Source organism: Cynara cardunculus, assembly GCF_001531365.2.
Source record: "Cynara cardunculus var. scolymus isolate 2C chromosome LG 5, CcrdV1, whole genome shotgun sequence".
NCBI classification, from domain to species: domain Eukaryota; kingdom Viridiplantae; phylum Streptophyta; class Magnoliopsida; order Asterales; family Asteraceae; genus Cynara; species Cynara cardunculus.
In genome coordinates, this window is record NC_037532.1 from 3,784,652 (window position 1) to 3,798,308 (window position 13,657).

General features: G+C 32.3%; 1 protein-coding gene across 1 annotated transcript; it reads left to right on the forward strand.

The window, feature by feature from the left end:
- Nucleotides 1-2,735: 2,735 nt before the first annotated feature.
- LOC112512077 (SUMO-conjugating enzyme UBC9) lies at nt 2,736-6,356 on the forward strand. Its single transcript, XM_025117877.1, has 5 exons — nt 2,736-2,901; nt 3,040-3,210; nt 4,003-4,130; nt 5,091-5,195; nt 5,940-6,356. Exons 2-5 carry the CDS (start codon nt 3,141-3,143, stop codon nt 6,081-6,083), a joined length of 447 nt encoding a protein of 148 aa, XP_024973645.1. The 5' UTR covers nt 2,736-2,901; nt 3,040-3,140; the 3' UTR covers nt 6,084-6,356.
- The last annotated feature ends 7,301 nt before the right edge of the window (nt 6,357-13,657 follow it).

Genomic DNA, 13,657 nt, shown 5'->3' on the forward strand with positions numbered 1-13,657 from the left:
TCATGTTCCAAAACTTTTAATCTAACATCTTATTTTAGTTAAACAAAAAAAAGGAAACTAGAATTTAAATGTTTTTATCAATTGTTTGACTTATGTATCTTCCATTGGGATTCCACCACAACACAATATTCTATTTAAGTGCCTAAACAATCATTTGTTGAGCTTGCATGTTATATCTTTAATTCATTATTTATTCTTATTGTATCGTAATGGATCATCTTTTCTTTCATATTCTTATTGATCTTCATTTGTCTACTTGTCTAGAAAAATTTGATAGTTTTCTTTATTATTGATATCTCATTGACCCTCACAATTACTTCATTCACACGAATTCTCTTTTTGTATCAAAATAACACATACTTCTTATTATGAACTAAAAAAATTCTTATTTCTTATAAAACTTTATCAACCACAGTTTATATACTTTTGGTTTCAAATAACATACTAAGAAATACGTAAATTTAAGTACTCTCTTATATATCTATAACAAAAATAAATAAAATTTTATTTTCTTAGTAAATTATTAGCATTTCTGGTACTCAATTTTATACTAATGAAAAACATTTATTGAATTTTTTTCGTATTTATTGAGGGTCACTATAAGAAAAATGAGCTTTGACGATGCGCCTTTTAGCGATGACATGTTTCCACCACAAGTTATAACAACGACATGTTGTTATTAGGGGTGAGCAGCGGAATCGGGTACCCGTTTGCAGAACCAGAACCGCCTTGGAACCGCCGGTTTCGGAACCGGAACCGCCTTGGAACCGCCGGTTTCGGAACCGGAACCGATATGAGTGGTTCCGGTTCCGGTTCCTAAAATACGGAACCGATTGAGAACGGTTCCGGTTCTCAGTTTTTCGGAACCGTTACCCGCGGGGTACCCGGAACCGGCGGTTGTTTTTCAATAAAAAAATAATTGCTTTTTTTCAATACCAAATTTATATTAAGTTACATCTTCAAATGACGCGGACCACGCGGTCATCTTCATTCTTCATCTACTTTCTAGTTCTACTAAACTACAGTTCGTAGTATGTAATCGTTAAGTTTTGAACATTTACAATTATAGTATATAATCGTTAAATTTTGAATATTTTCTATTAGTCTATTATGTTTTGTAATCGTTAAAACAATATTTGTAATCATTATTCCGTATAATTTGTATTCTTGTTTATTTAATTTAGTGTTTTGGCAATATTTTATTTTTATTTCTAAATAACAAAATTTTAATATTTTAGGAAGCGGGTACCCGGAACCGGAACCGGTTCCCGGCGGTTCCGGTTCCGGTTCTAAAAAATTCAAGAACCGCTCTAACCGCTCTAACCAGTTCCGGTTCCGGTTCCAATATCTCAAGAACCGCCGGTTCCGGTTCCGGTTCCTGTAAAAAAGGGCGGATACCCGCATATGCTCACCCCTAGTTGTTATATACTCTTTTTGATGATAAATGAACTTTTAGCGACGATAAAAATCGTTGCTAAAAGCTTTGTTTTTTGCGGTGGACCCTGTTTTTACGTTCGCCCAGGACCTATAAAATGTCAAGAACGAGCCTGGGTCCCATATATTAATAATGCTTGTTTTTAATGCCAATGATTTGAATCAGGGCCCTTTCATTTTATGATATTTAACATGAATTAATGGTCAGCTTTCTACCTCTGAAAATTATTGGTTACTAAAAGGTACTCGTGTAATACAGTGAGATACATATTTATTTTAATGTTTCGTTTTATTTTTTTATCTTTGTTGATATAATACAGTTTATGTAGTTTTGAGAAAGATAATCTTTTTTACTTTTGAATAAAAATAAATTTGAAGACATCATAAATTTTTTTTTTGAATATGTCGATATTAATATCAAATTAACTATTTAAAAGTTTCTTGTTTTTTATATAATTTTTTTATTATAATTTTATTTAGGTCAAATAGTGAAGTAATTTATTTTTTGCTTAATAATAATTTTTTTCTAAGGATAATGATTATGTTAGAACTCAGTAATTATCTTAATTATATTTTAGATTTTTTATATTTTAAATTGAGATGTTTATCCTCTATTTGATTATGTTTATTCGCAGTTAGTTACACGAATTCAAAAATAGAACTTTTATAAGTTGTACTTATGCATAATTTACTTGTAATCTTGAATTTTAAGTAATATGCATTAATATAAAGTACTTTATGCATAAAAAATGGCTTTTAAGAGTTTTTGTCAAATGCTTTATAATATAGTATATATATTTATTTTGTATATGAAAACCAAAGAAACAGATCAAAATTCTGCTAATTAAGGGGCCGTTTACCTAAATGCTTACCCGAATTAGAGAAATATAGCATTGCCCTACTTATGTTTAATTAGCTTGTGATTTTGAATTTGAAGTAATATGCATTAATAAATTGTACTTGATGTATAAAAAGTAGTTTTTAAGAATTTACTTTAAATGCTTTATGATATAATACTAGTTGTGTACCCGCCGCATTAGCCGTGAATTTTAACGATTTTGAAGTTTCACTGATTTTATTAGAGAAAATTAAATGATAATATAAGTTACACTTGGTCTTTACAAACGAAGGTGTCAGTTGCTGAAATAGTGATATTTTAAAAATCTACTTTTAAAAACGGTCATCACATAAAAAGTAAAAGGGGCTGTGTGCAATATAACCCAAATAAGGAGGGCCAAATTTGTAAATTTAGGGCGGAAAAAGGTAAATAGCGTGAGAAAAAGGTGACGATACCCTGCGTTTATTCCACGCCAACTGTGCGCCCACCCATTCCCCAATTTCCTACACATAAATACATAAATAAATCAAAACCCTAGCATTTCAATTTCCTTACGATTGGCTCTAAATCTGCCCTCATATCTATCCGAATTCAACACTTTTGCTTCGACTTCACCTCTCATCGATCAGGTATTACTCTTACATGAATCTTTGTTTGGATTTTGATTATTAGCTTGTACGAAGAACAAAGTGGTGTAGATCTTTGATTGTTGATTGTTTTTGTGTATGCTTCTAGTTGTTAAACTCAGATTTGTTTCTTTGAATCAGGTTTTGTCTAGACGGTTTTTTTTGGGTTTGTTGTTGTGCTCTCACGATCTGCTTTTACGTCGGCGTGAGAGATAAGGTAGGAATTGTAGCTTGTTCTGGCGATGGCGTCGAAGCGTATCTTGAAGGAGCTTAAGGATTTGCAGAAGGACCCTCCTACGTCATGCAGCGCCGGTAAAATTAGTCGCAACTATTTCTCATGTTGTTTGATTTATGATGCGGGGTGGAAATATGCCTTGTTTGCATTTGTTTAACACACTAAATCTATTGATTTTTGTGAATTATCGTCGCTAATTTAATTTATGGAACCTATTTAGGAACTCGTTAATTGCCTGTTTGAATAAGAGTAGAATTTGGGGGAACAACCTGATGGGTGTTTGCTAGGTCTAGAGGAACATTGGTTAGTTCATTGAGGATTTGGATCGGGGTTACATGCTAAAAACATGTATGTTCTTTCTTTGTGTACGACCATCGAAGTATCATTTGTCCCAGCTCATCTGTCATGTGCCATTAACGAGAATGGGAATTCGTTTATATTCTCTTAGATCAAAGGCATTGCGCATCTTTCTTTGTCCCAGCTCATCTGTCATGTACGTTTTTTATCTGCCTAACTCATCATTCTGTGAAGGGTAACTTTGTCATGGTTGATTCATCTTGCTGCTAGTATCTTTAATTGGTCTTTATGTGACCGCAAATTAATCCATGGCTACAGTCGTTGGCAGTCTTTTATTTTTAACGAGTATGATGGATCCTTTTTTAATATGCTAGATAGATGCTGGTGATGTTTTTGCATCACCTTCCTACATAGAGCCTTTTTGGCAACTTGCTTGGTGAGTTGGTTTATTGATAACTGAAGATGCTAATTGAGTAATGCGAACTCATCGCCTCCTCCTGTAATTGTTGTGTTTTGTGCATGGTATTACTCTCTTCAGAATATGTTACCAAGGTGTATCTTTTTCTTTGTAGGTCCTGTTGCCGAAGATATGTTTCACTGGCAAGCAACAATTATGGGACCCTCTGATAGCCCATACTCTGGAGGCGTATTTCTTGTTTCAATTCATTTCCCTCCTGATTATCCTTTCAAGCCACCCAAGGTAATTTTGCTTCGTGTGATAGCAATTTTGTTTCTTGGCTTTGTATTTTTAGTAGCGTTAATTGTCCAATTTGGTAGAGAGATCCATTAAGATGCATTGTCTGAAAATAGCAAAGATGAAAGAATATCAAATTACTAAGGGCAGGTTTATGAAGAAGATACCAAGAACTAACATGAAAGATCCGGAACCCTTTACTTAAGGCTGGTTTTAATGACTCTCATCCAAGTTCTGTTGTGAGTCACTCTTCTATAATCAAGCCTGGGCAACATAATGGTGTCCTACTCCTTCCTTCTTTCGTACCCTGACTGATCCAATTTAGGTAGATTATTTTGTAAAAAAATAATACATTTTATACTAGGGTTTGCTAACAAAACTAAGGTGATCAGTCTAGTTCAGATTTCAGAGTATCTGTTTGAATGGCCGAATATGTGAGTGAAAAGAGGGGACAGAAAATGGATGGCGGAATCATGTGAGGCTTGTTTTGAAGAAGGATATTTTTTTTAATTGTAATTAAGTTGTTAACATTGATTAGTTCACTACTGTGTTGACAAGGTTCATTTAACCGAGGGGTCGTCACATGTTTATCCCTGTAATTCATAATTTTTCTTTGCCCTTGTCAGTTTTAGTCAAACCTTAGATGTCTAAGGTATGCCTATCGTTGTGGTTTAAGGTAGAAGCACTTCTATAATTGCGAATCTGTATCTTAGGAATCTAGTACAATTTTTTTCTACGATGGATGGAATATGACTTACTTTTATCATTATCTTCACCCTTGTTGAGACTTACGTTGTTTGATTGGTGCTTGAAAAGTTGTGATGTTATTTCCTTCATCGTAGTCCTTGTTTTTGAACTCTGTGAGATATAACTAGGGTAATCCTTCTGGCTCCATGACACGCACAATTCTTTTCTTTGTACTGATATGTGTAAGAGTTTGGATAACTGAGCTATGTTGATGCACAGGTTGCGTTTAGGACCAAGGTCTTCCACCCAAACATCAACAGCAATGGTAGCATTTGCTTAGATATCCTGAAGGAGCAATGGAGCCCAGCTTTAACAATCTCTAAGGTTTGTTCTTTTTCACAAGCTAGGTTTTTTTTTTTTTTTCTGAATTTGTCGTTTTGCTTCAAATGCATTTATGTACTTTGGTTCTGCTCCCTCATCTTAGATGATCCATTCGGCTTTTTGTTTGTTCCAAATTAGATATTGGTTTGGGTTTTTAATGGTGTAGCCAATATTTACATCCCTTTTTGTGTTTGTTTAAATGTTTAGTAATGGCAATTTGATGCATTTTGTTGCTAAATTTTTTCTCATGACAAGTATTGTCCAAGCATATTATCCATCAAATTTCTCATGGAACCCATTATGTTTCAATACAATCTATCAACACATCGTTCTTTTATATGGGTATCGATAAAATGGAGTCAGTTCTTATGCATTATACGATAGTGATGATTTCTGGTAATTTACACATCGACACAAAAAACTCTTGAATTTTATAATCAAAATCATTTTCTTTTAGACGATGGGATTATCTAATGCCAACCAAAAACTTTCCTCGCATAACTTTGTATTATGTCGAAAATTGAAATGTAGAAGTCTTTAAGTTTCCAGCTTTTGGAACACCATAACATCTAAAATTGAAAATCGAATATTTTAATAATATAGTCTATGTTGAAATCTTCAAAATGGAGAACCTGTTCAAGATGAATATTATTTTCTTCGGAGATTTTTAATTTTCCGTTCACCCTTTAGGTGCTCTAAGCTTGTTTATGGATGTAAAGTTTAACCAGCGGCATTGTGATTTTGCAGGTGTTGCTTTCCATCTGTTCCCTGTTAACCGACCCAAACCCTGATGACCCTTTGGTGCCGGAAATCGCTCACATGTACAAGACTGATAAGTCAAAATACGAGGCGACTGCTCGTAGCTGGACACAGAAGTACGCAATGGGGTGAGATCGATTGCATCATATCATAATATCATGTGTTGGTTGGGTGGTTTTTTCATAATAAAAATTGTTGGTAAGACCTCTCTCTGTCTCTCTCCGTTTTTATTCTTCAAAGTGTTTGTTAAGAAGCTTGGCAAATGGCATATTGAATGAAACTCAATTTGTGTATATTTGATTTGATTCTGAAGAAGAAAAAGGGAAAAAAAATCGTATTGTAATGGTCAAGATATTTGCCTTTGTGGGTCCCTCTTGTTTAATGGATTAGAAACTTATCTAGCTATTTTAAGGGCTCGCTTGGTACCCGACTGGACTGCGTGAGCGGGTTTTAGGGTTTAATTTGATGTGGGTAGTTTAGTAATTTGCTAATCTTGTCTCGTTTACTTAGACTTTTGTTTCATCTGTTTTCGTGGGATAAAGGAAATATGTTTTTGTTGCGTTTGGTTCTAGTGTGTGCTGGTCTAAGGCCCTATTTGTTGACAACTTAGTGAACTTAACTCACACCTAAAGCTGTTTGGTAGTGGCTTGATGATATAGAAAGTGACTTGTTCAGTAAGCTTCTAGAGGGGAGCTTAATGCAGAAAGCCAAGTTTTTTTTTCTCTCCAAATATGTTGTCCAATCTAAACAGATTAATCCACATAGACAATTATTGGGAAAATCAATCAAGAGCTCATAAATGTTGTATCAAATATGGGGCAACAAAGTGTTTATTTTGTTGTGTCTCGCATGCAAGGGGTGTGTCTGGTTTGTGGATGCATGGGAATCATCGGATTGGATTGGACAAGCGAAAATGAGGTAGGCGGGCGAATGGATTTACGAATTTCAGGGTTTTAATTTGGAATGAGTAGTTTAGTCGTTTACCAAACATTTTTGTTTCTTCTATTTTAGTAGACGACTGCAATTTTGTTTTGTAGTCTCTGTCTAGTTCTAGTCTAATTGTCACGTTCAACATCTGACGTCTTCTTGTTTTGTATTGTCCTACGTATCAAATGCACCAACAAGCAAGTTGTCCAATGCATTTCGTTATTAGTGTATGATATGAAAATGACGTGATTTGGGCAAAAAATTGATCACAAACAACCTCAATCGAATATAATTTGGGTTAACATGTGATTTTATATTGCGAAAATGTTAGATGTGATATGAAAGAAGGGATTATAGAAAAGTACCAAAAATAAGCGATGTAAAAAGCAATTGAGCGACTTCTTGTTTATTGACGAACACAAAGATATTAAGATGTTTAAATGCCAAAATTGTCCCTGAAAACATCGTTCCAACGATATCCACCAAACGTTGTTGGTAAAAATGAAATCAACTATTTTGAATCAAGATATCAAATCTCGACGAAAGATCATGTGGGAAGGAGAGTTAAGATGAGAAGTATAAGAATGGATCTAGACCCTTCGTTATCTTTAAACTCAAACGCATTAATGAATCGTGTTTGATCCTGAGAAAGATTCTTTCTTATGTTTCTTGTCTTAACTATCTTTCTCACTGGAACCCATATATATATATATAGAGAGAGAGAGAGAGAGAGAGAGGTTGGTTCAAATACTAACCCATTTTTTTGTGTTAACTATGCTAACCAACATCAACCAATCATGTTCAATCTTTTAGTTAGGTTCAAATGTAACTCACATAACATCAAAGTCCATATCTACAGTGAATTTTAAAGGTTGCATAAACCAGACAACAACTGACAAACATCTGAATATATATAACTAAAATACATTAACTAATTCATTTTTAACATATTCAAAATTTCAACTAAAATACGTCAATTAATTCAAACATAACACAAAATATGAACAAAACCTCAATAATTTTTTATTAACTATCTGCAAAGCAGGTAGTCATCCTAAGATTAAACGGTTCGCATAATGAGTTGGATATCCAGATTAATAAAAAAAAGAGCAAATGGTTTTAGATTCAAAAATCCACAAAACCAACTTCCACAACTCAAATTAGCCTCCAATTTCAAAAGGGATGACTACAAAGATGCCTATTACCCCTAAAACAAAGCACCCAATAGCATTTGGAGAACCAAAAATAGGGATGTAGGGGTGGAGTTTTTTCCATAACCCGGAATAACTGGTTTTTCTGAAAAATTGGAAAACGAAACAGTTTAAATGGTCTCATGTCTTATCGAATCAGATATGAGAGATTGATAAAACGTTTTAAAAAACAAACAAGGCCTGAATATAGTCACAGGATAATACATTATACACTTCATTTTTTTAAAAAGATCAGATTATCTTTATTTTACGGTTTCTTATGATTTAGGGTTTAGCATAATCTCATCGATAAGACGTTTTATGGGTCATTTACCAAACACTTACGTGGGTAACCGTTTACCAAGTTACGTTACCTCACCTCACCGGATGAATATGGTAAGGACGAAGAATCTTACCTAATAAGAGCGAACAAGAACCATGAGTCTTAACCGGTAAATGAGGACGACGACTCTTACCATGGTAAGCGCTTACTGGGTAAATTGTTGTATATAATGTTGTTTTGCTGGACTAAGATATTATCCGCTAAGTAAATAATAGTGTTAAATTTTACCAGTAAACATTTACTGGATAAGTGTTTGATAAACCACCCTTTAGTATCAATTAATGACTAGTTTTATACTTACATGGACCATTTTCATTTTTTGAAATTTAGTTATTTTAAGAAATAACAATAATTGGTATTTAACATAGCGGTGGAAAATAGTTATTTTAATGAAAATGATTGGTCAAAATTGAGTAGATTTATGACGTCATGGTGATGTCATTGAACCGTAACTTTCGGCGGGTGCTGATAAAGATTTGGTGGATTTTGTAGCTGAACTCCATTTCTTCAAGTTTATCCTCAATATATCTTCAATCACCGCTGTCTAGTGGAACACGTCATCGATCCTCCACGTCATCGATCCTCCAGCTCAGCAACGCTCCATTTTCGATTGGAAGAATAAAAACCAGTATCAAAATTATATAACATTTAAACATTACCGTATTTTCAACGCATTAAATTAATAACTTGTATAAAACTTTATAATAAAAGTTTTTAAAATTATTTATTTTTTGTGTTTTATGTATAATATTAGTTTATATAAATATATATATATATATATAAATGCGTTATTATGCAATAATTTACATTTGTACAACAAATACAAGTCAATTTCAATTGTCCATTTAATTTGATGAATATGTGATTTCATAAAAGTTTTGATTATTTTCTAATATAAAGTATTGATCATAATTAATGAATCATAATTATCTTTCATAAATATTCAAATAATAATAAATGAACTATCATCATTTCCATAAATATCTCAATTTTTTGATTGAGTTGTGTTGGTTGTACAAATAATATATATATATATATATATATATTATATGGTTGGGTTCACGTGAGAACAAGTGTTTTTTCGTGAGACCCGTAAGAGCAATTTATGTTCATTGATCAACTTTATAAACTAATAATCTAATGGTCTAAAGTTGCACGGTAACAATCTTGTAATTATTGAGAAGTCTCGTGACAATTTTGTGACTATGAATATTCATATTGTAAATCTAATCCAAATGTTGAGAATTGGTCTTACGGGTCTCACGAAAAACTCTTAGTCTCACATGATCCCAAGTCTATATATATATATATATATATATATATATATATATATATATAGGATATTAATTCCAAAAAATGTATAAAAAACTTATATAATACCATTTCAAATCAAATTTAAGGTAAAAATTCGAGTAATTGTATAAAAACTCATAAAATATGATCTTTCTATAAGAACTCTTTTTTATTGTTTTTTTTTAATAATAATTTACACTTTTTACTTATAGTAGAAACTTCCGGTTAGTAAGAGTATTCTCTAAAATAAAGAAACTGAGGATTTTGGAAAAAATTTGGTTAAAACAGATTCTGTAAAATGGAGAAAGTGTAAATTTTTCCAAATTTAGAGATCTCTTAGAAAATGATTACCAGAAAAAGACGAATTTTTATTAGATTTTACGAATAGATAACCTTAAAATGAAATGTTTATGAGAAAGAAACAGAGAAATTAATTAAAATAGTCATTTTCGGATKTTGATTTACTCTCTTAGTTATTTCTCTCTTAAAATCACTAAAATGATACTACATTCAAAAGTGGCAGTCTGCAACTTACAGAGAGGTCAAAATGTATAAAAAGAAAGTATCAAAACCAAGTTCGTAAATGCAGGGACCAAATCTATAAATTAGTCCTAACACCCCCTCCGAGTGGCGAAAGTGGCACTTACAGACCTGTATCTATTTTACAAATTTGGTGTGGACATATATGTGTCTTTCATCTCGTACAGTTTAAGCAAAACACACCAAATACTTTAGAAACTTCATTTTTTTACTCCTTGACCACTTCGTAAATTACAGACCTGTCACTTAAAAAAAAAACTCTCCTCTCTCCTACTTTCTCTATTTTAGAGATAACTTGAAGTAGTTGTTAGAGTAAGAGGTTGTTTGACAGTTACTGAATAGTTGGTTGTAAAATCATTAAATAGTGATAATGATTAAGAGACTTTCATGATATAGTGGATAATGAATATATTTGTTGGACAATTGTTTATAATGAAATTAGGGCACTGAATGGTTAAGTAAAACCCAATATACAAAATCATTCATAGGGTTTTAAAAATCATTAAGAGACAAACTTTTTTTTTACCAAACAAGATTCATCTCTCTTAACGATTCAGATATTACCTCTTAATGAAACTATTAAAAAATAAACAAACAACATCTAAAATATTAATACAAAATCCTATTTTTTTCTCATTTAAAAAAATCTCATAGAAATGCTCCAAACACAAAGCAATGATAAGATGACTAAAAAGTCAACGGGGTGGGGGGTCTTGGTCTTGTGTTGTTATTAAATCATATTCTCAAGTCTTTGTTTAACGTCAATTCTAGTTTTGTCCATTTGCCACTATTTTCGACATATTATTATTATATCTATATTGATGACGTCAGCATAGATACGTGTATTCCAAGTTATAAATATATTTTTTTTAATAAAATAAATTCACAAATCTGTCTTTTTATTTAATTATCAGTGGTAGATTTTGAAATCGAAACTTACCTTATTTAGTTAACTAAACAGTTAATCCCACAAACTAGAGATGCTATAAAATCCGACCAATCCGATTAACCCCATCAACCAAACCCAAACCCAAACCCAAAGCGAAATAATGCAATCTGATGTATAATTGAGTTGTAAAATTTTTAAACCGTAGTTATTTGGTTGATATTGAGTTACTATTGTTTGAACCCAACTCAACTTGATGAACCTGGTATCTTTTTATTTCTTGGATTTAATATGATTTTTGAGTTTTATTAATATATACATTAGACAATTACATTATCACGTACGCTTCTCATATATATATCTATTTTCAACCTATTCTTCATCTCTATATAACTTATTCGTATACATGTTCGGTAACTGTGAGCATATATATGTAAATTAAGAAAATTAATTGAATATGATAAAAAAAAATTATGAATAGAGAAAATAACATATTCAAAGTTAAAGAAAATATTAACCTAACCAACCTGTACGGGTTGGGTTGCACTTTAATTTGGGTTTGGGTTGGGTTGTTCATATCTTCAATATGATCAACACAACCCATAAGAAACCCTACCACAAATCGATTAATCTGAAACCATTTTGGTCAGTGTGAGTGATTCGATTTTGGATTCTTTTATACCCTTAAGGCCTCAGTCACCTAAGTTTTCTAGATCCGTCACTAGTCATCAAGAATAGGAAATTATAGAAGGAATTATCATTGTTGTTCAGCTTTTATCGTCTTACAACAGTCCCTCATCAGATGTAATCGTTATTCCACCACCATCACCGACGAAGGAGAGGAGAGTGGAAAAAAGGATGGCCACGTGGCCTGTCTTTACTGTATTCCAGTAACATATTTTTTATTTTATAAAAAAAACACAAAAATGTAAAGATCGTAACGGTCTTCACTTAAGATATTCTTAATAGTGCCAGGGGGAAGACACTAATTAGTAACAAACTGTAAATCATAGTGTATGAAACTGTAATAAACGAATCATAAGGACCAACCAGACATTACAGTAAAGTACATGGACCAAACATGTAAATTAACATATTAGCAACATGTGTTTTTCATGTGTAAATTGTTGATAAAAACAAGTGTGGGGGTCATTTCTTTTTTATATTATTATGGAAATTACCCACCATCTTCCAAAATCAAATGTGGGATGTTTTTTATATAAAACAAAATATTTTAAGTTCAATTATTTTAAAACCAAATTTATTCATGAACACAATGTCATATATAACAATATGAGTGATGTTTGATTGATTTGAGTTTGACTCCAAAGGTCAAAAGTACCAGGAGGTCTCAGGTTCAAATCCAATGAAGAATAAAAATCTTCTTGTGGCCACGGAGATTTAAATGTGGTGACTCCGGCCTATCTATAAAGCAGGTGGTCACTATAGGATTAGTCAGCTCGCATAGCGGGTTGATATCCTGGTTAATAAAAAAAACTATATGTTGTTTAAAATTAATATTTATTCACAAAAGTAGATTGTCAGGGTTCTGTTTCAAAATAAAAACTAGGGGTCATTTACCTAACTGCTTACTCGATAAGCATTAATAGTTAAGAGTCAATACTGTAATTTATTTTATTGTGTAAGATTGTTGTACATCGAAATGGTATCAGATGCAACAATTTACCCGATAAGCGCTTACTCGGGCAAGAGTCGTTACTCTCACTTATCAAGTAAGACTCCTCATCTTTATCATTGCTCTTACCGTGTAAGAATTTTTTGATTTTTGTCATGTTCATCCGGTAAGGAAAATTATCCAGTAAACACTTACCGGATAAGCGTTAAGTAAACGACCCTGACATTTTTATTTTACTTATTCTTGAGATAAATATTCATTTTCAAATTTAAGGGTCGTTTACCCAAATGCTTACCCGATAACTTTTTACTGATAGGAATCAACACTATAGTTTATTTCGATGCGTAAGATTTTAGTGTATCTAAACATATCGAATGCAACAATTTACCGGATAAGCGCTTACTTGAGTAAGAGTAATCATCATCACTTACTAGGTAAGACTATTCATCTTTCTCATCACTATTAGCCGGTAAGATTCTTGACCCTTGTCATGTTCATCTGATAAGAAAATTTATCTGGTAAACACTTACCAAATAAACATTTAATAAACGGTCCCTAAGTGTATGTTCTTCATCAATTCAACTAATTAATTTTTTTAACCACTTGGGTTATATTTTACTGGTTAAATCTCAGGAGATGTAACGAAAAATTACGTATATGTCCAATTTAAATCCAGACGTTGTCAAAGTTCTTATGACTATGTGGTTGACTTGTTATGATTCCAGATCATTCATGGTTACCTTGGAATTATTCAGTGCACATAAGGTGACTCGAAAAGTTCATTTTTCAAATTTAAATGTTAGTTTTTCAATTATACAGTACGTGATAAAAAAATGTTTCCTCATATTGTTGTCTTTGGAGGTGGGTACCGTATGAAACCAATTGACATTG